This window comes from Esox lucius, chromosome 14 (assembly GCF_011004845.1).
Source record: "Esox lucius isolate fEsoLuc1 chromosome 14, fEsoLuc1.pri, whole genome shotgun sequence".
NCBI classification, from domain to species: Eukaryota; Metazoa; Chordata; class Actinopteri; order Esociformes; family Esocidae; genus Esox; species Esox lucius.
In genome coordinates this window covers 28331806-28359064 of record NC_047582.1, presented here as the reverse complement: position 1 = coordinate 28359064, position 27259 = coordinate 28331806, and the positions used below count along the sequence as shown (strand labels likewise).

At 41.3% G+C, this 27259-nt stretch overlaps 1 protein-coding gene across 18 annotated transcripts; it reads left to right on the top strand.

The window, feature by feature from the left end:
- On the top strand, window positions 1-27259 carry sh3glb2b (SH3-domain GRB2-like endophilin B2b). 18 transcript variants are annotated; one of them, XM_013137208.4, is made up of 15 exons: window positions 1-149; window positions 4345-4486; window positions 4769-4780; window positions 8624-8752; window positions 13515-13648; window positions 15014-15106; window positions 15733-15744; window positions 16936-16998; window positions 17274-17348; window positions 20122-20145; window positions 21889-21978; window positions 22937-23037; window positions 23408-23422; window positions 24176-24422; window positions 26049-27259. In XM_013137208.4, exons 1-15 carry the CDS (start codon window positions 87-89, stop codon window positions 26154-26156), a joined length of 1308 nt encoding a protein of 435 aa, XP_012992662.1. In that variant the 5' UTR covers window positions 1-86; the 3' UTR covers window positions 26157-27259. The 18 variants fall into 18 exon arrangements, with proteins under 18 accessions (XP_012992662.1, XP_012992665.1, XP_012992664.1 ...); XM_013137211.4 differs by lacking the exon at window positions 23408-23422; XM_013137210.4 differs by lacking the exon at window positions 4769-4780 and having other exon boundaries at window positions 2-149.

The following is a 27259-nucleotide window of genomic DNA, read 5'->3' as shown; positions in this document are numbered from 1 at the left end:
GTACTACATCATCGCATCTGCGCGAGAGGACTCCCTTTGCAGGGGATACAAACAAGCAGATGTAGCGGTGTACACACACGGATACGATGGATTTCAATCTGAAAAAGCTTACTTCGGACGCAGGAGTCTTCTTCACCCGTGCAGTCCAGGTATTTAGCAAGTGTATTAGTTGAAATGCCATGAGGATTTGAGATTGTTGTGCTCTGACCGATGTGCGTAGGCTCAGGCTGAAATTATTTTATTCCAAAGCTTTTGGAATCTAATGAATCGTCCTACCCATCGTCCTAACGCCACAAACACAAAACAAAAGCAATTACCTCAACCCTATCAATTAATAGACAATTGCTGAAGTACCCCCCCCCCCCCCCCCCCCCCCGTCATTGTAAGCCGATAATACTGGTTAAGCCCGTCTCCATTATTTATGTCTGTACTCGACCGCGGCGCCGAAAGGTGCATGTGACTGTCAACAGGATACTGAGCGGCGATTCCTAACAGCTACGCTGGATCCGTATGGCTGGCTACTAGACACATGTCTGTTGTGCATTTCTATGCTAATGTCACTGTAATACTTTAATTACCTTTGTATTCTGTAGCTTATACCAGGGGGTCTTACAGTGCCCATTATGGTCCATCGGGCAGCCCCCCGACGTTATGGGCCGAGAGACTCAATTGGATAAACGATGTTTAATATAGTGATTCTTATTGTTTGTTTGTCCATGTACCCAGAGTTGGAAAATGTGATATCATCAACCCCGTTCCATACATTTGTGCCCTAGGGATTTTTTTTTACACGAATTTCTTGATATAAGGCGTTGCCCACTTAAACAGTAGATTCATATATAATTAAAAAGATTACCAGTTATCCGTACACTTTTTCAGACTGTTCAGGTCAACATAAATATGACCTTTGACCTAAAGATTAATTATCCATAAAAGGCGCAGCATTTATGTCACTGATCTCGCAGTTAGCTGCGTCACTGTGGACCAGGGTTATAGAATCCTGTGTACGGAGTAACCGGGGGTTCCCGCGGAAGGGTTTTGGAATTGGCCAGCGACATCGTTTTGGAGGGGGTGTAGAATATGCCTGCCTTACCTCGTTGTGCTCTGGCAACTCCAGGTAGCGGCTTAGGTGCTCAGTTGACATATGGCGCTTTTCCACTGCTTGGTACCGACTCAACTCTACTAAACGGCTGGAGAGTACGCTGCTTCCGTCATGTAAGGATCCTAATGTTTTGGTTGAACGAGCAGCGTGATGCAAACCAGAACCGCATCCGATGTTCCTCGGAAGATTTTTTTAAATTGACTGTCCCCGGTCCGCTGGTAATTGCAGACCAGGGCCATAATAGCGGACCAGAGCCTTAATCAGAAATTGGAGAAAAATTGGCTGCAAATATAAATGTTTAAATTTGTTTACCGAGTGGTTTTACAAGGTCGTTTAAATTAACTTTTCAAATTATATGAAATAATTATCAACTTTGAAAACACCAGCAATAGCTGTTAAACAATTGCCCGTATTGTTCCACTGATATTATAATGTTAGTAGAATGACCATGTAATTCAATTTAAGTTCAACACGGGGTAAAAAGTATTTGTTGATTCCTGGCCATTCACATTTTAACCCTTTTTCTATAATGGCCATCAAACAACTTAGCAGGGTGTTAGTGAGCCATTTCCCATGTCCATGACCATACAATAATTTTAGTTTGCCTAAACATATTGTAAAATATTAATAGTAATGTGGAATACATGTAAACACATGAACCAGGAATGAACCCAAAAATCTTCAGACATGTAAAATGGGGATGTGAATAATCATAAATATGAGCTGATTTAAAGAAATATACAATGGTATCTGCACCCGGATGGTGTCCATTTGTCATCATGCCACAACTGCCTTTTTATTTAAATGAAACTGTAATCTACAGCGCTCAAACTCAACTCCGGACCCTGAAGCGAGTTCCTTATATATTATATAATATATTATTTTAAATAACTTCATTATTAAAACTAATATTTTTGCTTTACTGGAAAAGGAACTGGTGAAAACTAGAGAGGTTTTGCTGAAATAAATCAAACCCTTGCTGCAGCACAACACATGCACTAAAGGTAGCGTCTTGAGACTCTAGACCACCCCAAGTTACAGCTTTGTTGTTTTTATTAGATAGGAACTTCATTTACATGTACATTTGCTTTTCCAAGCATTTGGATGCTTTGATTAAAACCACACTGAATGGAAACTTGACGTTGCACTAGATCACCTGAACTAGATTAATGTTATTATATAATTTCTTATTTGTTGGTATTATTTTATTTGTTGGTATTAATTTGTTTGCCAAATGCAACATGGTACAATGGAATACTTAGGGAAAAACATGTGGACATAGACTAGCGCGGGAGCACATGAGAACACGTCTGCCCTGAAAGCTAACCTCAAATATCAGACTCTCCCTAACTATTGGATCCAAAGGCTACCATTGCTGTACTGCTATAACCAAATGTACAACTCTAGGGACAGAGAATGAAAGATCACAGAGACCCCCCCCCAACCCCAGGCTCATGGACTAATAACATTTGAATGGATTGACCATTCCCCCCTGTCACTCAAGTAATACCATTAGGCCTGTCCAAGACCGCCGGGGGTTTAATGCCTTTCTCAGTACTTCTCTTATCTTGTACGGTGGCTTTTAAGAAGACATTGACACTGTTCCCTGCTTCAGGTGTGATACATTGCAATAGGGCTTGAATGTCTACCAATGAACTGAGTCGTCTACAGTGAAAATACAGTGGTCAAACAAGTCCACACTGTACAGCTTCTGGTAAAGCCAGTGCTTGACAGGGCATGGTGGGATGACGTTACGTCTCCGTCAGGTAACAACAATCCAGTAATTGTCATGTGTTGGTTTACATGTGAATAATCTTGCACTGTCATGACCATTTTTATCTAGTTACATGTGATCTGTGCATTTTAACCCTGTTTTTAGTCTTTTGTTAGCGTTCCCATGTATTTTTTTAGGTTTAATATTATCGCAGCAAATGTGAAGGGTGTGTGAACTGTCACTAGTGACTGCAGACCACTTTGAAAATGTTGTCAGTCATATTTTCTCATCATATATGAATGCAGACAACTTTTGATAGGACTCTCTGTGGATCATTTGTGACTTTTCATGGGACATGCTGGCACATGCTGGCACGCAGAGCCTGAGGTTTAATGCCACAGCTGCACTGCGACCCAGTGTCTCAGACCGCTGCGCCACATGGGAGGGATGCCACCTGGTTCACGCATACCGTAACCCCCTTATTGGCCTATTGCCTCATGGAGCCAATGTCGTTGAACCGGCTCAAACACTGTTCTTTTCAACCGCCACCGTCAAGGTGAATTCAATTTTTTTTGTGTGGATGCAGAACGTAAACAGCATGGCGTTTTTTGCAAAACCTAAGAAGCTTGAAACTCAAGTTGGTCCCATGACACCTACGCTGTAAGATTGTGGAGCAAATCTGGGCAAAATGCACAGATGCTCTCTGTGGGCTACCGTTGCCGATTTTATTCTGCTGAAATATTTGCTCTGGGCAACTGCAAAATACTGCCTGTGGGATTTTTAAGTAGAATTCAGTGTCCAGTGAGGTGTTGGCAGACCAAAATAGCTACCTAAAATTTTAATTTTAACAAGCAGCAGTGTTATCCTGATAACAGTATTCATAACGTACTTATAGTAGCATAAGCCTTTTTCTGTGTCAAATCGTAGGTTCTCCATATTAGTGATGGTGATTCAACCAGTGAGGAAACATATTTTCAGTCCCCACCATTTACCTCATTTGACTGCATCATGTGACCCAAGAACAGGGAAATATGTTCAAACATTCAGAATCCCTGAAAATAGTTTTGGATTGCCATTGCCAGTCATTTTCATTGTAAAAGATCTTCGTTTTATCCCAAGCCTGGTAGTTTTTTTCAAAATAAGAAATCATACTTTGTAAATCTAGTTCTGTGACTGATGTCAAACCAGCAAACTACATTACAGTATGTCATAAGTGAAAATAAAGCTGTGTTCTGCCCCTCCCTCCCTCCCTCCCTCCACCCACCCACCCACCAACCCACCCACAGACACTACGTGGCAGTGGGGCTTAGTTTCTCAGCGTAGCGTAGCTTAGCTTCATGTAGTTAGAGAGGTCAGGGTTACAGGGCGTTAGCACTGCAACTATAAGCAGTTATAAACGGTCCATTCACTGATACCTTTTAAGAGAGAACAGATTTTGCTGGTCCTAATTTGTTTCAGTGGGCTATCATTTATAGAGCTACCCAAACATGAGGATTATATGTTTGTCCTTCCCTTTTTTGTTTCTGAGTTCACCGAAGAGAAGTTGGGCTCTGCAGAGAAGACTGAGCTCGATGCCCACTTGGAGAACCTGATTGCCCGCGCCGACTGCACCAAGAACTGGACCGAGAAGATCTTCAGGCAAACCGAGGTCCTTCTTCAGCCCAACCCAAGTAAGGCCCAGTTCAAACAAAACCAGCCGACGGGATCCCAGAGCTTTTTGTGCAGTCCTGCCAAATCCTATGGTCATGCCAAACAACACAGTACAAACATAGCTGGAACCAAGCTCAAAGCAGCTTTCACGGTGGCACCATTCTGTTTGGGGCCACTGTTGACCAGCTGGTATTTCTTTCTGACTCGGTTGTGCCCACAAACCTGTGTCTACATTCTGGTTCCTTTTTGAAAGAAATATGTTAGGAAACTAACCGTTGACTTTTTGACCCTCCATGCTACAGTTGACCACACTGGTAAGTCTGTCTCCACCTCCGGTAGTATTACTCGTAGCAGTAGTACTAGTGGTAGTTATTATAATAATAGTAGTAGTTCTGTGCTTTGGGCTTCCCATACCCATAAGACTGCCTTAAGTGTCCATTAGAACATGTGGGCTGATTCCATTTAGTGCTCAAACCTCTGAGGGACTAAAATGGAACCAGGCCCAAGTACTCCCTTGATTCATGGTTGAAAACAGCTAGTTGCACCAATGGGGTCCACCATTGTTTTTTTTTTTTTGCTTGACTAACAGTGTAGTTTGCATACACAAAGAATAGTGTAAGTAATGTCAAATTCAGTTGAAGTGTTGCATGAATATGTGTAGTGCAGGGCCAATGTACCCTGGTCAGAAGATACGAATAGTGCAGGGCCAATATACTCTGGTCAGAAGATACGAATAGTGCAGGGCCAATATACTCTGGTCAGAAGATACGAATAGTGCAGGGCCAATATACTCTGGTCAGAAGATACGAATAGTGCAGGGCCAATATACTCTGGTCAGAAGATACGAATAGTGCAGGGTCAATATACCCTGGTCAGAAGATACGAATAGTGCAGGGCCAATATACTCTGGTCAGAAGATACGAATAGTGCAGGGCCAATATACCCTGGTCAGAAGATACGAATAGTGCAGGGTCAATGTACTCTGGTCAGAAGATACGAATAGTGCAGGGTCAATATACCCTGGTCAGAAGATACGAATAGTGCAGGGCCAATATACTCTGGTCAGAAGATACGAATAGTGCAGGGCCAATATACCCTGGTCAGAAGATACGAATAGTGCAGGGTCAATATACTCTGGTCAGAAGATACGAATAGTGCAGGGTCAATATACCCTGGTCAGAAGATACGAATAGTGCAGGGCCAATATACTCTGGTCAGAAGATATGAATAGTGCAGGGTCAATATACTCTGGTCAGAAGATACGAATAGTGCAGGGCCCTTGTACATATCTGAGGAACTTCATCAGCATCAGCATCGTCATCATCAAGAAGCCCATACACAAAGCAGTGTGTCATGGTGTTTGTGTACTGGTTCATGTGATCGTGTGTCTGTGTGTTTCTACATGTCTTGTAAAAGTGTTTGTGAGGTACAGTGAAGTCTCTGCCAAGTGCCTGTAAGAGCCCCCAGCTAAATGACCATGCAAAAGTATTTTTCTTTTGATTAAAAAATAGGAATTGTTTCTCTGGTGAGGATTCCGCAGAGGAATCTGGAAAGGATCCAGTGAACTGCCAGGCCCTCTTTTAAGCCCTGCATCGAGAGTCTTTTACTGCAGTGCATTGATCTCTGATCAATGGTTAGTGCTTTTTTACTTGCCAGTGGCAAGAGGGCAAAGTCATGCCAAGGTTAGCAACTACATAAAACACAATGGAATAGACACAGTCACTTGATGCTACATAAGAAAATATCTTATTGTTTTTTCAGGGTAGCACTGTCTGTTAAGCTGCAGGCATGGCATTGTTGTGAATTGTCTCTGAACGTCATTGTCCTCTTCATGGTGGTGTATCCTGAATAGGTACTAACAAGTAGAAGAATGCGGGATCCTCCTTTGCATGTTTGGGCATTACTCCAATGCGCTTTGCCCCCCCCCAACATGATCCCAATTTGGTTGGTCTACACTGGACCAGATCAGATCTGTACCAATCATAGAAGTTTTGGTTTGACAAGTATGGACACCACAGCTCAGTGTAGTAGTTCACTGAGTAGAGTTTACTATGGTATATTTCGGTATTGTACTTAGCTCAACCTTAGTGTACTGAACTGTACTGTACATAACTTTGCTGTAGAGGTTTTCTGGTCTCCAGAATTTATCTTAAATTCCAATATAACAATCATAGTACCAGGTTTTTATTTCAAAATTGGGACGCTGTGTTAAATGGAAATAAAAACAGAATACAAAAGGACAAAGCCGAAAAACTTAAATTGGACATTAAAAACATGAAAACGTGAAAGGCATTGTCGTTAACCACTACGCCATTGAACTGTTAGACATCATTAACTAGCATTAAACTGAGTAACATTTCTTATTAAGTTTACCTCCACCAGAAATAGTATCTATGAACTGTATGACTTTTGCCACTGGCCGTTTTGAAAGCTTATTAGTTAGTAATATGTTGCTAGACGCCATTATATTGTGTTAAACTGAGTAACATTTCTTATTAAGTTTACCTCCACCACAAATAGCATCTGTGAACTTTATGGCTTTTACCACTTGCCGTTTTAACAGCTTATTAGCCATTCATTAATAAAATTGATACAATAACTACTGTATCAATATAGGTGACGATAACTGACTTTTTTGTCAAGTGAAAAGACAAGAGAATTGTGTAGCCAGTGATGGGTTTCTCTATCTTGAACAAATCCTGAGACATAATTCGAAAATCCACCAGGAATTGTTGCAATATAGTGAACAGTTTAATTTTAGGCTTCCCATAATGTACCTATTCATGGTTGTAGCCAGCAAGGTTTTTGTCTATCCTGAACAAATCCTCTTTTGCAACTGGTCATTTTAACAGCTAATTAGCCATTTGTGAATGACATAGATACAGTATCTATCAATATAGGTAACGATAACTAGTGATGGCCATTCGAGGCCATTAGCGTTATTGTAGCAGCAGGATTATACTGGCAGCACTCAGATTTTCTTTATCACAATAAAAGCCATAATTCAGTCCCAACTTATTTACAATAACTGAATTGACTTTGATCTGAGGTTGTCCAGATACAATCTGAAATATTAACGAGACAAGGGATAGACAATATCATTTTGGATTTCATAGGTTTTTAACATGTTCACACAGACCGAAGATCCATGGTCACGGACCATGGTCTGACATGAGATTGTATCTTGGGTAATTGGATTTGTTCAGGCTATATCTGTGAAGAACTCTGCTGTGCCGTCCGAACTTGTGAAACAGACATGGCCATGTGCTAACAGGCTCTCATTCCCACTATAAAATTGTCATGTTCTTTTATTAATCATGGCCAAATCATATTTCTTAGTGCTTTATTTCAGTACTAACAACAGTTAACAGTTGAGATTTTCTTTCGTGCCACAACAGCATTAGTGTTTGGTTTTGGAGTCACAGCTTTCCGGAAATTTTTATGTATTATTATTTATTTATTTTTACCCCATTGTGGCTTTATGAGACACATTCAATCTTACAGTTCGAAGATTGTCCCAGAAATACAGTTTTACAGAGAATGTTATTTTAATATGCTAATTTGTACATTTGTTACAAGGTAGTCCTCTTTGGATTTGTTATCTGGAGCACTGCATCTATTTATTGACATGGTCAACTAATTACATTATCTTTTACATTAAGGGATTGTCACCAATTGCAGCTTTGCATACGCCGCCTCCAAAATAGATGTTACCTGGCTAGAACTAAATTGCGGTTTCTGTTCTCTGAAAGACATGTTAGAACAAAGGATTGATATTGTTCCAATAAAGCTCTAATATCTACAAACACGTACATAAAATTAAGATTTGGTTATATAAATTGCAGGTGTGTGACTGCATGACTTTGCTCAAGATCTGCACCATTGTAGATAAAAGTTGTCAAGTTCTTTTTTTGTTGTTGGTCCCATACGTATGTGTGTTTTGTTTCATAATCAGTTATACTGTGTTACATTAAATATGGAACATTTGGAATGGTTATTGCAGAGTGGAAAAGTGGCTTTGGGGTATGGTTTTAAATATATCTCATCAAAAATGGAACAGAGTAATTGACATACAACTGCTTTTGCCAACTTTGATAATTAGTCTGTAAATGTGTATCACTTGCTGTCTTGTGTCAACTATCTCTGCCTTTACACAGGTGCACGTATAGAAGAGTTCTTCTATGAGAAGTTAGACAAGAAGATCCCATCTAGGATCACTAATGGAGAACTGCTGGGACAATATATGATGGACGCTGCTAAGGACTTCGGGCCCGGGACCCCATATGGTAGGTGGAACTGGGGGAAGTGTGTTGCTTTTATTTCCCTTACATTTAGAGATGAGACTGTCATAGAATTTGAATGTCGCTAACCACAAAAGCTATCTCAAATGTATCCACTATTAACTACATTACCTTGCTTGTGTAGTCAGTAAAACTTAGTATAAAACAGGATGCTGCCAACAAACTAATTATCACACTCTGGAATGCTTCTATCAGTAGCTAGCCAGCCAGTTTATTAGCCAGTTTCATTTTAGTTTCAATCTGTTCTACTGAAATTACTGTGCTGCCTGTTCTGCTGCCACTCTTTAAAGTTGTTAATTTACTGTTCCCTCTAATTCAACTGCTTCTTTGCTTTTCTGAGCCAAAGTTACAATGCAGGCTTGAAATTTTAACACATTTTGAACTGCCAACAGAGGTAACTGTGAACATTTTGTGATTTAAAGTGTTGTCTAGTTGGCCCTTTTGTCACATGTTGATAGGTTGATGTAATGCTATATTGTCTTGTCACCAGACAACCCTCTCAATGCTATATAATATAGAACACTACAGTAGCGACATGCTCATTATTCAGGAAGGAAGTTGATCAACATTAAAAAGGATATTGTGGTTTCTATGCTCCAGTCATTCTTTCTTGCCTGACACCTATTTCACTCAAATGACAATAGATCTTTCTCTGTTCTCCCAGTAACCAATCATGATTGTTTTCTTGGGGTATGTGCCCCCTTTCCAGTGTGTATGTGCTGGCAAATATTTTCTTGGAGTAGTCTGATGAGAGCTAGAATGTATTGGTGGGACCTGTACCAAAGGACAGCTCGATCTTTGTCTCTGAGCCTGACTGATTCGTCCCTGCTCTTCCTTAATGTGACTTGATGGTCCATAATTAATGATGACATTGAGTCCTTCAAAATCCATCCACATGCCTTGAGCTGGTTTGGCTACACGTGTTCTTATAGATTTTTGGAGCGTGTGTGCTAAATTAACCTGTTCCCTAAGATTCTTTGGCTTTTACTGGGAACCAACGGTTACTTCCAAATGTCACTGTAAACAGGTCCTCTAAATGCATTCACATTATATCACTGCCTAATCAATGTTGGCTCTCTAATTTATTTAGAAAATGCAGGAATGATCTACATCCTAAAACGTGGGCGTTATCTTTTTAAAATACATTTGCCACGGAATCTGTGTGTACTGGATCTTCAGGCATTCAGAATAAACTTTTAACTAGAGAGTTTGTTTTACTATGCCCCAACAGTCACTGGCCAGGAATTTCTCTTCATTGTTTGTCCGTCTGAGAGTCTTTCCAGGAACAGTTGTGCTCTTGGCGTTGCAGATGCTGTAAAGAGATGTGTTTCCTGATCCTCTCCACTCTGGTATGAGTCCGGAAAGATGCCAAAGACAGTACATGTTTCTTTAGCCCATGGGGTCATGATGGCTAATAGTTGTTCAAAAGAAAACTGAAATCTCTGTCTTTGCAACAATGGGGCTTGGTGGGTGTTGGATGTTGCATAATCTTACATAACATTGTAATCTGCTAATTGTTATCCAATAGTCCTTTTTATTTGGATATCCAGATCCTATGTAGTTTTCGAAATCTTGGTGTGCTGTCTAGTTGCTGTGGGCAATTGGCACTAAAACAAACATGGCATTACTCTATTGAAAGGCCATCTGACTCCAACAGCTGACCATTTTATAAAAAACAAACAAACAACAACTTCATTTCAGGCCGACTATATTTCAGTTGCATGCTGGTTCACACAACATCTGAATAATCAACTAACTTGTGATATAGCCAGTCGTGTGATGGTCTTTTTTTAAAACATCTTTTAATAACATCTGTGCTATTTATAAGGTTTAACAGACAAAAACAGAAATCATGAAGGCAACTACTCGGTTCAACTTGATAAGAATTATGCTTCTATCTTAAAGCTGTGTTTCGGGACGCTTTGGCAATGCTTTGGCAATGGGAGTCTGCCAGCGTGGAGACGTTCAGGTAGATGTTGTAACTACCTAGATCCATGGTAGTTGGACAATAAAAGGACATTCTTTTGATGACACGATTTGCGGAAAGTTTAACAAACCGTATACTTTTTCATAACGGTATACTGCAGATGGATGTGTTAATATCAACTAACGTGTGCTTTTTGGCAATCCAGAGTGTAGGTAATCGTTTTAAATGTGGGATGATGTGTAAAAGTGGGTCTTCCCCTACATGCAGACACCAGAATACAGAGCTATGAAGCGTTACTACCTGATTTCTCGATTTCAAAGGAACCTGTGGAAAGTTAGTTTACCCACTGATGGAGCATGTGCTTGCACCGAATGGATAGGAGTTTAGTGATTTGTTTCTGGAGCTGGATTACCCCTTTAAGGACGTTCCCTTATCAGTCAGTCACCTCAGTTGTTAGCCTTCAGTGGAACGGTTAATCAGGCCGATAATGTAGATTCCTTCCAGGTCAGTGTACACTGTAAACTCCTCCTGGGTATTAAGTTGGAGGGTGTAAGAAAGAACCGGGTTCTGCTGTACGGGGGCTTGTCAATCTGTTGTACAGTGCCTTCAGACTAGTTTCTCCACATTAAGACTATAACAACAAAATTATTTATTTAAAAGCAATGTTTTACCTTCAGTCTACCTCATACTGTTGAAGCGAAAACACTTTTATAAATTTGTGGCAATTTATTAGAAATACATATTTACAAAACACCCCTAGCTCTTAACCTGACAGATGACACAGGTGTTGGCAAGAGACAATTTATATTTTTCCCTGGTCCCTTACTGTTTATATATTTTAGGATTATTTAACACTTAAAAGGTTTCAAGAAAGGTTTGAAAAGGTTTGTGTTGAGGGAATCACATTGAAAATTAATCAGAGTATAATAATCGCAGTAGCAATATTATAATTATAATGAAAGATTACATAACTTTTCATTGTTCCTGTAGACTGAAGTGTAAAAAAAAAATGCAATCCTTAACATTATAGTTGAAATTACAGAATCTGTCATTAGGAACGGGCACGGTCAAAAGACTACATTGATTCTCCTTGAAGTTATAGCCATGTGATTGTGTGTTTCCTTAAATTGCTTGTGCAGCCATACGTGCAACGGAATGTATTGTTTTATTACAGTAGTAAACATTTTCTGTATCTTCGTTCAACAAAATGTAGTTCAGCAGTTAGTCATCCCCACAAGCTAACGTACTATGCATTCCCTACCCACGCTGCAAAAAAATGTGGTCAAGGGAACAAGACAGTTTAACAATTTTTGAGGAGATATTCGCTTGAAATAAGTGAAATAATCAGCCAATTGCACAAGACAAATTAAATGATATTAAAAGCATATTTTCTAAAACCAAGCGGTATATTCTGGCTTATATACCTTATTTTGAGGATGTTTCGATTTTTTTTAACCTGAAAACAAGTTAAATATACTTTTAAGACAGATATATTTTGCAGTGCGCCCCTCGCGGGAGAACGAATAAGTCAAGGCTGCACACAAAGGGAAGACTACTGCTGCCTAGCTAAAACACATCGCTATTGTAGCTAAACAGAAATCTACCTTGGCAGGTCTGTTTTATCTGTTTTTTTTCTTGAGTTACTTGAATCATGACAGCCCTTATTAACTTTAACACTCCAAATTGAGTTCAGACGTGTCCTGTTTCCTTTGGTCATCCTGGAGAGGTCTCTAAAACGTGACTGGAGACTTGTGTATAGTTTGACGATTTTTTTTTTCTCTGTATGCTTTTAAAAGTAACTGTATTACACAACAAAATGTGTAGAAAGTGAACGGTCTGAATAGTTTCCAATGGCGTTGTGTATCTACAATATTTCCGGTGGCCCCTGATGTTACAGTGATTACCCAGATTACATATGGTGCATTCCCAGCTCAGAATTTTGTCAAACTGACCATTAAATAGGTCATCAACAGAACTGCCAGAGACTACAAGAATGCAGTTCTCAACAGTAAACGGCATTCCCTTCTGTTTTTTTCCTACATCACTGGATATAGCAATCTGATTCCCAATGTAAAATCTGAAAGGTTTGGAGCATGGCTAATGTGACTCGCGCCGTTTAAGAACGCTCAACTTCTGTGGAGAAGTCAGGTGTTACTGAAATGAGCTCAACCTGAACATGATGTGATCATTTGTGCAGTGAAGTGTCATCTCGATGTACATTTCAGGGATTTTCTCCAGACAACCTCAGCAATGGGTGGACACACTGCGTATTATCCCGCTGTATATTTTCTTAAGAATGGCCAGTGTATCAAACCACTGTTAAGCAGCTTTTAACTATTATCTTTTGCCAATAGACTGTCAGCTGTTTTGATGAGGTATACCGTAGCTATGACGATGCCTGGGGCTTTTCCAGACCCTTACCTCAGACAGTTATTGCTGTGATATCTGAAATGTGTGTGTGTGTGGCCAAAGATGTTCAGCTGCAGTTTCTTCCTGCATGAAGACAGATTATCCATCCGTCCTTGAGAGTGGCAGTAAAGTGTGGCTAGAAGCGGAAAGAGATGCTGGGTTGTGTGGGAGGGTTGATCTGTTGAGTGGCTACTGAACGGGATATGTTTTCTTCCTGGCCAGGGTGGTGACTGTCTGGACTGGTATCCACGTCTGTCCCTTTGACTGTGTCAGTGACTGGGCTGCTCTTCTGATCCGATTTGCTGGGCTCAGTTCCCTTCCTGCCTGTTAATTAAAGAAAGTCATAGAATTACTGAATGTCTCCTACACAGAACGGAATGGAAATTGAGAGGAATTGTTTGTGTTTAACAGGCAGCACACTGATCACAGTGGGGGAGTACCAGAAAAGACTGGGAGGGGCGGAACGGGAGTTCCTCCAGACTTCGGCCATCAACTTCCTCACTCCTTTACGCAACTTTCTGGAGGGAGACTGGAGAACCATATCTGTGAGTAAATTGTCCAATGAGCCACTTAAGTGGTGCATTGCCAGATAAATGTCAGAGGGCAAATTGGAGCTAATATCAAGTCTATATACAGTGGATATAAAAATTTTACACACCCCTGTTAAAATGCCAGGTTCTTGTGATGTAAAAGAATGAGACAAAGAGAAATCAAGGCAGAACATTTTCCACTTTTAATATGACCCATAATGTGAACAATTCAATTGAAAAACAAACAGAAATATTTGAGGGGGAAAATGAAAAATAAAAACCTTACAATAACCTGGTTGCATAAGTGTGCATACCCTCTTATAACTGGGGATGTGGCTGTGTTCAGAATTAACCAATCACATTCAAACACATGTTAAATAGTAGTCATTACACACCTGCCATCATTTAAAGTGACTCTGATTAATCACAAATAAAGTTCAGCTGTTCTAGTAGGATTTTCCTGACACTTTAGTTGCATCTCAGAGCAAAAGCTGTGGTCCGTAGAGAGCTTCCAAAGGATGTGTTAGGGTCTGATGAAACCAAGGTTGAACTTTTTGGCCATAATTCCAAGAGGTATGTTTGGCGTAAAAACAACACTGTACATCACCCAAAGAACACCATACCCACAGTGAACCATGGTGGTGGCAGCATCATGCTTAGGGGCTGTTTTTCTTCAGCTGGAACTGGGGTCTTAGGGTCAAGGTAATTATGAACAATTCCAAATACCAAGCATTTTTGGCACAAAACCTTAAGGTGTCTGTTAGAAAGCTGAAGATGAAGAGGAAGTTCACCTTTCAGCACGGCAATGACCCAAAGCACACATCCAAATCCACAAAAGCATGGTTTCAACAGAAGAAGACTAACGTTTTGGAATGGCCCAGTCGGAGCCCAGACCTGAAATCAATTGAACATCTGTGGGGTGATCTGAAGAGGGCTGTTCACAGGAGATGTCCTTGCAGTCTGACAGATTTGGAGCGCTTTTGCAAAGGAGAGTGGGAAAATATTGCCACTTCAATATGTGCCATGCTCCTACCCAAAAAGACTGAGTGCTGTAATAAAATCAAAAGGTGCTTCCACAAATTATTAGTTTAAGGGTGTGCACACTTATGCAACCAGGTTATTGTAAAGTTTAAATTTTTCATTTTTCTACCTCAGTTTGATTTTCCATTGAATTGTTCACATTATGGGTCACATTATCGGACAAAGTTATGACATGATTTTTCTTTGTCTCATTCTTTTACATCACAAGAACCTGGCATTTTAACAGGGGTATGTAGACCTTTTTTATATCCACTGTATGTAACATAAATGTAGAGAAATTATGTTCTGGGTTTGGCAAACCGCGGCCACCATTTCATTGTGACTCTTTCTCCTGTTCAGAAAGAGAGGCGTCTCCTGGAGAATCGGCGGCTGGACCTGGACATATGTAAAGCACGAGTAAAGAAAGCCAAGCAAGCGGAAGCTAAGGCAGCGGTGAGTCTTCCTACTGCGTCTCCTCAGACTACCGTCTAATCACTGGCTGCCGGGCTTGGGTTGGAATCAGGCCTGACATGGGAACATATTAAGTCATTCTCAGAGAAAATAGTATGGCCAAGTACATCAAAATTATTTTGGTCCTCTTTCCTTAATTTGCTTCCCTCTCTGTTGATATGTTATTTGACCGTTAACTGGGCCCTCAAAACAAAGCCTTGCTATTAACATTTACAACTGTATCTCCCAGTCTCTGTAAGCTTCTGATTTTGTCATTCTGCCACAAACACCCTGGTTGATGTGTGGATAGTTGAGCAACAGAGTTCACCTCACCATATGTATTGCTTGACCTTTCACAAGCTTTCTTATGAACTGCAACTAGGACATCAACAGAAATGTACCGACCAGTAAAAACAGCTGCAGTAATAGAAATGGCTTTAGGGGCAGGCTGGGATTGGTGGTTGGTGGTGCCCACCCTTTACTAAGCAATCCTTGCATGGGGCCCAACAATTATCTCTTAATGGACTAGAATCTCTCTCGCCCTCCTCCCTTTAGTTTTGCATTTTGAAGGCAACAGTGCCGTCTACTGACTAACTTTGGACTAACATGTTTCTCTGTTATTTGTGCAGTGTGAGGGGGACGTGAGTATTGACCAGTGTGTTATGCTTTCAGCGAATCTCGCTTGCCTCTTTTTTTCCAATGTTTATTTTTGTCACTGAGTGCTGTTGGAAGTGTCCTCCCTCCTCTCTTCTTTCAGATCCTCCACGCACCACAATGAAATGGCAAAGAGTTAATTGGGTTTTGTCAATTAATTCATCTTAAATTCATAGCAGACAAATAAACATTTTAATTAATTAATCAGACCAAACCGAATGCTCTGGGTGGTAAACTCATCGTTGGGGGACCTGGAAGCTCATTTAGGAGCCTGGGGACCCTTAAAAACCAAGCTCCACTGTCCCTCAGTCAGAAGGCCTGCGTGCTCCCGCACCATGGGAGTGACTGGCAGCATCCAGCCCATCTGCTGTTCACGCCGCGGGTTCAGAGGTCAGGTTTGAACTGGACACTTCAAAAACCAAAATGTCTACCGCCGTTGTAATAATACCTGAAAATTGGACCAGACCTTAAATACCTGCATGGCGCTTAATGCAAATGAATATTTGTCTTAATCTCTCCAGGAGGTAGTATTTAATCCTCCTCACTGCCTTTCATATTACTCAACAGGTGGGTTGCTAATACGATCCACAAGGCTTCTAATCATTATTCGGGAACGTCGTGTAACCAAAGTCTGCTACTTGCACGGCTACTCGCTGCTCCTCATCCTGAGCTCATATCCGCAAAACGCACCCGAGTGGGAGTGACGACCTAGGACCCGTCCATGCAATCCTATTCATTATGATCTGGCATGTTCCTAAATCAGCACTTCTATTCCGAAGCGCTTTGTGAATTGCGGAGGCCCCTGACGGAGGCCTGTCATGCCCTATAGTTGTCAGAGCCGGCTGGGCCTTTAGAGCGGAGTGATCCTGCTCTTGGGAGTGTCTGTGTGTTTGCTCATGATCACATTCTGCATGCTGGGCCACCATCCGCCTGTATAGAGGACAGTGGGTCCCCCGTCCCGCGAACTGCCGCTCTTCCTCTCTGTCCCCGAGTCCCCTGTTGGAACTGAACTTGTGCTTTGTCTGTCATCTTGTTATTTTTTTTCCCTCCCTTGTTTGTCTTTTTTCTCTTGCTTCCTGATTTAATTCTTGTTCTTATTCGACGGGCCTTGTGTTGACGCTGCCTGCATTGATGCGATGCATGACTGTGTGACTCTGTTCCCCCTCCTCTGCCTGTAGGCTGCACCCGATTTTCAGGAGACTAGGCCTCGAAATTATGTTCTGTCTGCGAGCGCATCTGCGGTAAGACGCCCACAGACCAAGAAGACCCATCTAGAGAGATGCGTGCACACAAATACACACTGGCTATTCCACACTGACGCACACAAATGCGCACATTCTTGTTTCTTTGAGTTTAGTGCCCCTCATGGCCTACGACATAGGGCTGGCTAACGTTGAAAATATTTCCGGTCCGACAACTTTGAGACCGTTAGAAAGTGTGTGTCCCCCCTAATCTGACTCCAGGGGTCAGTAGAGTGATGTATTCTCTCTTCTCCTCCGGTCCCTAACCCAAACAGCTGAGCAGTGGCGGCTGGGATAGTTGGGATCTTGAAGAGTCCAAAGAGATGGCCAATGTGTTGGACCAGAGAAAGGTGTATACTCTTTAGAATGTCTGAACACAACTAGACTGGAGGATAAATGATTCCCCCCACACTGGTAGAACAAATGGTGCTAAATAGAACCAAAGAGGGTTCCATGGCTGGCCTTGTACAGAACAGTATGGCTCATTTGACAACACGTGGCTGTGGGTTTTATTCCCACATACATGAATTGGGTTTTATTGCCATTATGTACTGTTTGGCTATATAGAACCACAATGAAGCACCTTTTCTGTTCAGCGGTGTAGTTAGTTACTACCTGAATTGTACTGTGGTAGCCTGTGGTAGCTTGTCTACCTCTCTCCTGGGCCTTAGGGTTAGTATTTATTGTGACGCCACTGCCCCGCCACCCTCCCCACGCACCAGACATAGGTGTGAGTTTCCCAATGAATCTGGTTCTGGAAGTAAATCTATACCCCAAGGAAAAATTCGTTTGACTATTTGCTTTATTGGGGAGGGCGTTTACATTGGAAACAGGTTGCATGCTCTAAGAAGAGTTTTGATGGGTTAATCTACCCTAATCCCTCACATTAATCATAAACTCTCACCTTAGCTCCTATTTAGATTTTTGTCCATAGTTTGGTGACTTCAGGGCTTTGCCCAATTCATTGAACAAACCAATAACATAGTTTCTACATTATGAAAAGCATTGCCTCCAGACTAAGATTCATGAAGGGAAAATATTATCTGAATTAAATGAACAATAGTCTGAATTAAAATATGAAGGTGAGCTGAACCAGGTGCCAGAATTGCAGATTTGTGCCTGGTCATGCTCATGACTCTTCTGTTTGTTTTTGTCAGTTATGTCATAGTTTTGTTTCTCCGTGTGTCTGTCTGTCTAGGCAGTTTTTGATGTTGTTGGCAAACTTGATGGCTGTGTTTGTAGTAGGCCAGTGTGTTGCTGCTGTAGAAAGTAAATACAATTTTATTTCCCTCATGACCTAATGAATGTGTAGAACAATGTGTAAAGGTTGAAAAACTTTTACATCCCAATACGTGTGTGTATGTGTGTTTGTTGTGTGCGAATCAATATTATTACAAGAATCAAGATTATTATTATTACAAGAATCAATAATGCTATTCCTAGGCACACCTGCTAAGGACCCCGGGGTGAGGTATCCTGTCGGTTTCATTGACCCTTTAAGAAAACCATAGAAATGTATTCTATTTCTATACATAGAACTTCTCCCAGGGGTTGTCAGAAAAACTGTGTTCTCAATCATTTTGACTATTCCCACAGAAAAATAATTGGTTAAAGTCAGCTTGAATAATGTACAGCCATAACATTATGACCACTGACAGGGGAAGTGAATAACATTGATAATCTCGTGATCATGGCACCTGTCAGTGGGTGGGATATATTAGGCAGCTGGTGAACATTCTGTCCTCAAAGTTGATGTGTTAGAAGCAGGAAAAATGGGCAAGCAACTGGGTCAGAGCATTTCCAAAACTGCAGCCCTTGTGGGGTGTTCCCCGTCTGCAGTGGTCAGTACCTATCAAAGGTGGTCCAAGGAAGGAAAAGCAATGAACCGGTGACAGGGTCATGGGTGGCCAAGGCTCATTGATGCACGTGGGGAGCGAAGGCTGACCTGTGTGGTCCGATCCAACAGAGGAGCTACTGTAGCTCAAATTGCTGAAAAGGTTAATGCTGGTACTGATAGGAAGGTGTCAGAACACACAGTGCATCACAGTATGTTGCATATGGGGCAGCAAAGCCACAGACCAGTCAGGGTGCCCATGCTGTCCCCGTCCACTGCCGAAAGCGCCTACAATGGGCACGTGAGCATCAGAACTGGACAACGGAGCAATGGAAGAAGGTGGACTGGTCTGATGAGTCATGTTTCCTTTTACATCACGTGGATGGCCGGGTGCGTGTGCGTCGCTTACCTGGGGAACAAATGGCACCAGGATGCACTATGGGAAGGAGGCAAGCCGGCGGAGGCAGTGTGATGCTTTGGGCAATGTTCTGCTGGGAAACCTTGGGTCCTGCCATTCATGTGGATGTTACTTTGACATGTACCACCTATCTGAGCATTGTTGCAGACCATGTGCACCCTTTCATGGCAACGGTATTCCCTGATGGCATTGGCCTCTTTCAGCAAGATAATGCGCCCTGCCACAAAGCAGGAATGGTTTGAGGAACACAACAACGAATTTAAGTTGTTTACTTTTTTGAAATTCCCCAGATCTCAATCCAATCAAGCATCTGTGGGATGTGCTGGACAAACATGTCCAAACCACGGGGACCCCACCACGCAACTTACAGGACTTAAAGGATCTGCTGCTAACGTTTTGGTGCCAGATACCCCAGCAAACCTTCCGAGGTCTAGTGGAGTCCATGCCTCGACGGGTCAGGGCTGTTTTGGCGGCAAAAGTGGGAACTACACAATATTAGGAAGGTGGTCATAATGTTACGGCTGATTGGTGTATAATTACTAACTGTTAACAGGGCTATTGCAGTTGGTCTGCTGGTAAGGGTAGCTTGAAATCTGCCGAAAACTTTTGGGATTTTCAATGACGAGACAGGGCTGTTGACATACATGGATATATTACGAAATACAAACAAATGGGGGATTATTTTTAATTGCACGGCTAATCTATTATATATTGGTAGTGAGGGCGTGTGGTTTGGAATGGGAAATCAAAGACATGCGGTTAAGTGATCAGTACATATTTACTGGATCTGGTGATGATGTAGTGGTTTCCAAGCTGTCATTTGTGTGATGTTTTCCTTTGATCTTTGATCTTTTCATGCTGCTTATTCCAGCTATGGAGTGAAGAAGTGGACAAAGTAAGTATTTATTATGGAGTGTGGTGTTCAGTAACACAGCCTGAGGTGTACAGTCATTTTAATGGCAAAGGTTTTGGAAAATGAATTGAAATTCCAAATGGGTTAAAACATGTCTCCAGACTTAAGACACCTGTGACTCTTGCATTCGCTCTCTCTTTCTACAACTCTCTCTAGCTTGAACTCTCAATCTGGATATGGTTTTCTATGTCTTCCTACATCTTTCTGTCCCTCTTTATCTTCCTGTATTTCTCTCAAGTGTATGTGAGAGAGGATAATGAGTTTCCGTCATGTGATTGATCATCACATCAGTAATATCTTCATGAAATATCAGGAATTCACCTATGCAAGGTTTTTGAATCTAAGTCCAACATTACCTCGCTAGCTTTTGGTGTCACGTGATGGGCTGCGTACACTATACCAGTGGCACTGGCCTGGCCATGCTCAGCCGCCCTGATCTGAGTGCAAACCTGCTAGCAAGGGACAGTCGTGAAAAAGTAATTAAATGTGTTTTTGTGAAAGGACTGTCTTTTGTTCACAAACGAGAGCTCCTTTGAATGTTTTTAACCAGGATGTCTATCTTCTATATGCTCCCAAAGAAGAATTTCACAACTTTAACTGACTTTTTTGCCAGACAAAAATTGAAGATAAAAAAACTATAAAAATTTGCTCTGGACAGATGAGTCGAAGTGTGAATCAGGCTGTACATTGATGAAAGCCCTCGATTTATGACACAGTTGAAGCAAAGAAGTAGATTCCCAATTGATGTAAGAGACTGATAGACCATTACAAGGATCAGCTATGTGAAGTTATTTCTGCCAAAAGGGGCAACACTGCACTATAAAATGACATACATTTGTAAAATGTATAGATTTTGATATGTGTAATTGAGTGCCAAGTATAATATTTCACTGTTATTGCAAACAGGTTTGCCTTCATAGTCAATAGTGTTGAAGTGATGATTACATATTGAAATGCCTAAATACACTACTGGTCAAAAGTTATAGAACACCCCCATTTTTCCAGATTTTATTGAACTTTAAGCAGCTCAAGTACAGTGAAGAACCTGAAATGGTACCAAGAAAAGTGGTAAACTACCAGAGGTATAAAAAAAGTTTAGATTACCAAAATTTTAAATAATGTATAGTTCAGAGTTAAATTTAAAAAAGCTTTTTTAGGGAACAAGTAATGGGTTCACTACTCAGTTATGCAGCAATGGAAGTAAAATAAGCCTTGAAAGTTGATGCTAACAATTCCTACAGTTATCCCAACTTAAGTTGATTACTTACAAACCCTTTGTCTATATAAAAGCATTGTTGGAAACCCTTATTTGGACAGTATTGTACTGCAGGAAGTAGATTATTGTTATAATAATGGGAAGAAAAAAGCAATTAACAAAGGAAAACAGACCATTATAACCGTTAAAAGTGTAGGTCTTTAGAAAAGTTCCTACACCATTACACTATTCCATCACCATCTGGTAAATGTGTGGAAGCAATTGAGCAAAAGCTGTTGTGTGGATTCATGAAGAAAGCCTGAAATTACAGGGTGACTCTGGGGCTTTTCCAACTCCATTGTGTGTGTGTCTGTCTGTCTGTGTCGTTCGGTCGGTTGTGTATGTTGGTCGTGTATTACTGTCTGTCAGCTGTGTATTTCTGTCCATGTTTGTTTGTACAGTCGAGCATCTTTGTGGGTATAATGTCGTTGTTCATTATGTCTGTCCTGTGCTCTCTCCTTCTGCTATAGGCGGAGCAGGAGCTGCGCGTGGCTCAGACAGAGTTTGACAGACAGGCCGAGGTCACCAGGCTGCTCCTGGAGGGCATCAGCAGTACACATGTGAGACCAGGGAAGACACACACACACACACTACTGCAGGGGTGTACACTCAACTATGGACCTCAAAGCCACTTTTTTTATTGCAACTGTCTAATCAGGGACTAAATTAGTAAAGGGACACCGGGTAGGTGCAATTATTGATGGGGTAGAACAGAAAACCAGCAGGCTCCAGACCTCGTAGGGTAAGAGTTAAGTACCCCTCTTTAAGACAATTTGCAGCCTCAGCAGTCATGTCTGGAGTAGGCGTTAAAAAAAATTAAGTCCCAACATGCTTTCCTACATTAAAATGACGGATGCCTTTAAAGGCGCTGCCCATGGATGAGAAATCAGATGTCTCACCAGATGTGCACATGTAAATGATTTAATAAAGATTTCCCATCCGCGTGATGGAGGGAGTCAGTAGAGTGGGATGGGACTTGAGGACATGTTGCTGATGTGTAAGCATTATTTAAACATCTGAAACTAATTTAACTCACCGCAGTTTCCTGTTCCCAAAATGAAAACTTTACAAACTTAGTGGGCTACTTTTCGGTTGATCCTTTCCTAAAGTTTAAAGGTGCATTCGGCTTCACAAGCCTTCCAACCTTCCAATGGCTTGTTGACCGTCTGGGTTTAATTCTAGAATTGGCTAAAGTCCTCGAGTAGGTTAGCTTAGCATCCATGTGACACAAAATGTCAGTCATGAAACGTTGACAGAACGTGACTTCCAGTGAATGGATTCTGTTGTTATTTAAACACATTCTACATGTAACATTCATACGGTACCTCACAGGGGCGTTGTAATATGTTTCTCCTCTCATTTACCGATGTGATTCATGTTGCCGCTTATCTATAATATCTCTGGCTGCTCCCGCCCGATGAACTGAAAAATAATCACCTGGTCCTTCCGTAAACCATAGCCACGTCCTTAATTCCAGGCCTTTTCTTTGCTTCACCCTGCCCTCTTGTTCCCTGGCAGGTCAATCACCTGCGCTGTCTGCATGAGTTTGTGGAGGCCCAGGTCACATACTATGCGCAGTGTCACCAGTACATGCAGGAGCTGCAGAAAGAACTGAGCAGGTAAGCATTCTACTAGTGAGGTACATTCACAAGAAATTCTGTTATTCCCTAATCCGCTACAGAGGCGTAGGGACTGGGGGGGGCCTGTTCCACCCACATGAGAGCACTCTGATTGAGCAGCAGCTTTGAAAGTTTTGACATGATTTCTATGATTTGAGGGCTTTCTGCCCACACAAATTTCACCCAGCCACACATTTCTGCCTACACATCTGATCTACTAGTGAAGTACATTTGCTGAAATCCCTTTTTTGCCTTATCGGTTTCCAGTTAAAACAAAAATACATTTGAAACCTCTGAAGTGGCTCTGCTTTTGTAGTGTGGTATGAAACAGTCTTCAAAATCTGTCTTTTTTTTCTTATCCTGCTGCCAGTGCTAACAGTGATACGTAAGTAACAAAAATAATAGTCAAAACCTAGACCCTGAATACTTGACACTTTCTAAGTATAGGGTAGGGATGAAAAACACTTCTAGGCTTTATCATTGCATCATCAAATGTTGTTACACTACCCCTTTAGATCTATAGCAGTGTTACACTGCCCCTTTAGATCTATAGCAGTGTTACACTGCCCCTTTAGAACTATAGCAGTGTTACACTGCCCCTTTAGATATATAGCAGTGTTACACTGCCCCTTTAGAACTATAGCAGTGTTACACTGCCCCTTTAGAACTATAGCAGTGTTACACTACCCCTTTAGAACTATAGCAGTGTTACACTACCCCTTTAGAACTATAGCAGTGTTACACTACCCCTTTAGAACTATAGCAGTGTTACACTACCCCTTTAGAACTATAGCAGTGTTACACTGCCCCTTTAGAACTATAGCAGTGTTACACTACCCCTTTAGAACTATAGCAGTGTTACACTACCCCTTTAGAACTATAGCAGTGTTACAGTATTGGTTTTGAACAACAGCAGCATTACACTATCTTTTCAGAACTATAGCAGTGTTAAAAAAACCTTTCAGAACTATAGCAGATACACAACTCTTTCAGAACAATAGAAGTGTTACAATATCTCTTCAAAACTATAGCAGTGTTACACTACCCCATTAAGAACTATAGCAGTGATACACTACCACTTCAGAACTGTAGCAGTGTTAACTTTTTTATCTTTTCTCTCCCGTAACCCGACCCTTAGGTATCCAAACTCCTTTTCTTCGAATGCCCACCCCTCCACCACCTGCCCCTCGCCTGTCTCCTCTTCCACCCTTCCAGGGGCCGCACCCCCAGGCCTCATCACCTCAGGCCCTAACAGCACCCGGGAGCCTGCTGGCCCACTGAAAATCCAGGATGTGCAGCCGCCTGCCACAGGCCACCGCAAGGCCAAGGTCCTGTATGACTATGACGCCCACGATGCCAGCGAGCTGTCCCTACTTGCAGATGAGGTATAGCAGCTCCCAGGGTTCACCACCTGCTATAGGGCAATACTTGCAACACACTGTATGTTCGTTGACTCATACATTTTGTGCCACAAGCAAGCAAGTTTATTTATATAGCAAGATTCTCTTGGTCTTTTTGGGACACCAAGCCTTTGATCCTGGCTATATTTTTTTGGATGATAGAATGCTGTTTTTTGTGACTGCTTTGATATGACTGTTACATTTGTGGTCTGAGTCTGTTAGAACACCAAGATTACGCACTTGATCCCTGGTTTTAAGGGCCAGAGAATCCAGCTCTTTTTTAATCCTTGTTCTTTTATTTTTGTTGCCAAACACAATAATCTCACAAGCATGGCAGTCAAAATGCTAAATAGCTAGAGCGTGTTACATAGAGCATCCCATTGTCTGGTATTCTAAAAGAGTTTAGACTGTTTATTTTAAGTGTAAATAATAGTAAATATGCTTATAATAATTATATTTAAATATTTTAGACAAATCATGAATCTATGCACAATACCCGATAATGACAAAAGGTTTTTAGATATGTGGGATAATTTGATGATGATGATGATAAAAATAAAACTTAGTTTGGAGTTCCCCTGTGGTAAATGTATTTAATTAATTTATAATGATTTGTAAAGGCACACACCTGTCTATAGAATGTCCCTAAGTTGACAGGGCATGTCAGAGCAACAACCAAGCCATGAGGTCAAAGGAATTGTCTGTTGAGCTCCCAGACAGGATTGCGTCAAGGCACAGGTCTAGGGAAAGGTACCAAAACATTTATGCAGCATTTAAGTTCCCCAAGAACACAGTGGCCTCCATCTTTCTTCAATGGAAGATGTTTGGAACCAAAAACACTCTTCCTAGGTCTGACCTACTGGCCAAACTGAGCAATCGGGGGAGAAGGACCTTGGTCATGGAGGTGACCGAGAAGGATGGTCACTTTGACAGAACTCCAGTGTTCCTATGTGTAGAAGGGAGAACTTTCCAGAAGGACAACCATCTCTGCAGCAGTCCTCCCGTCTGGCCTTTATGGTATAGTGGCCAGACGGAAACCACTTCTCTGTTTAAGACACAGTCCACTTGGCATTTTGCCGAAAAGGTGCCTAAATTAGCGATGGTATTAACCAGGTGATGAGTGGTATCTTGTTTCTACCACACGGTTGGCTTTCATGCCCAAGAGTTTTTATTAGTTTTGTTGGACAGCTAGCTCTAGGAGAGGTATATAGAGTGTTCCTTAAACTCTGTTTGTCCGAACATGCGCTGTGAAATGTGGGACATTGCTTGTATGTGCCTTTATAAATCATGTTCCATCAATTGAATTTGCCACAGATTAAAGGCAATTTTAGTTCTAGAGACAAGGATGATCAAACGACACACAATCCATCTAAGCTGTATTTGAAGTTTCATGGCAAAGGACATTAATATTTATGTACATTTTTCATTTTAAATAAATTATGTTTTTGTTTTGCCGTTATGGTGTATTGTGTGTAGATTGATTGCAAAAATAGATTCAATCAATTATGTATTAAGTCCATAAAACAATTAATGTGGAGAAAGTGAAGGGGTCTGAATATTTTCCAAAGGCACTGTATACCGGTCTGATCGGTTGCCGTTCTGTTGTTTCAGCTCATCACTGTCTACACAGTGCCTGGCATGGACCCTGACTGGCTGGTGGGAGAGAGAGGGAACCAGAAGGGCAAGGTGCCAGTCACCTACCTGGAGCTGCTGAGCTAGGTGGACCCACCAAGGAGCGTGTGTGCACACACGCGCACACACGTACACTGCACACATGCCTCTGATCTAGTTTCTTGTGGTGCATGACACTCTCACGCATATACAACTCCTTAGGGCATCAGAAGGGGGAACAGAAAAAAATGCTGTGAATAATGTCTACGAGCTCCGTAATGTCTCCTAAATAGAAAAGGTCATCCTTGTTTACTATGTTTTCTATTTAAGACAATTTAGTAATAGCTAGTCATCACAATATAAAAGTATTACAACCATCAGTGATTTTCCTAATGACAAATAGTTGTTGATTATGTTCACGCAACCCAAGTGACTCAAAATAGTTTTCTGAATGGATCCTAACCCTTAGCTCTTACATCAACAGTAAAAGTAATATGGTGACTCAGATGACATTTAGATCTTAATCATTTAGCAGACGATAATGTCATCATTTTTTGGATGGCTGTTCTTACCACAAGGAGACTGAGATACTGCAGTTTTGCACTTGATTGAGAAACAGCATTTCCTCATGTCTGAGTCACAACTGAGTCTCACAAGCAGATCATTCAAGGCTAAGAGTTCAGTTTTTATTTAAACTGTGGTTACATTCCATTTTTGTACTATATTTACGTGGCTTACATTTCTCACATAAGATTACTGTAATGTTTGTGAGTGTTCCCCTGTCTTATGCCCTATTTGTGAGAAGGACAAAAACATGGTAACTTTATTGAACTAACAAAGGTTATTGCATCAAAATATTGAGTTGATCTCAGAAGCGTTTTTGATGTGTGTGACATTATTTATTTTTTGTTTCGGAATGTTCTCTCTGGTTGCTAAAAACTGAGTGTGATTCAAGGATGTGGAATTTGGGAGGTGTTCAGCAGGCTACCAGCTTAATGTTGTCTTTTAAAGTTGTTGATGTTTTGAAATGGGTGTATTTGTATGTAATAAGTTCTGATCTTTTGGTTTCCTTTTCTCAATGATCTCCCCATCCTAATTTGTTATTGGTCTGTACAAAAGGCCTGTCCCTTTACCAATGATAACTGTATGATTGGAATTAAAATGAATGACCGCTTGTTTCAACTGATTAAAATGAGCAGTGGATAATCAGA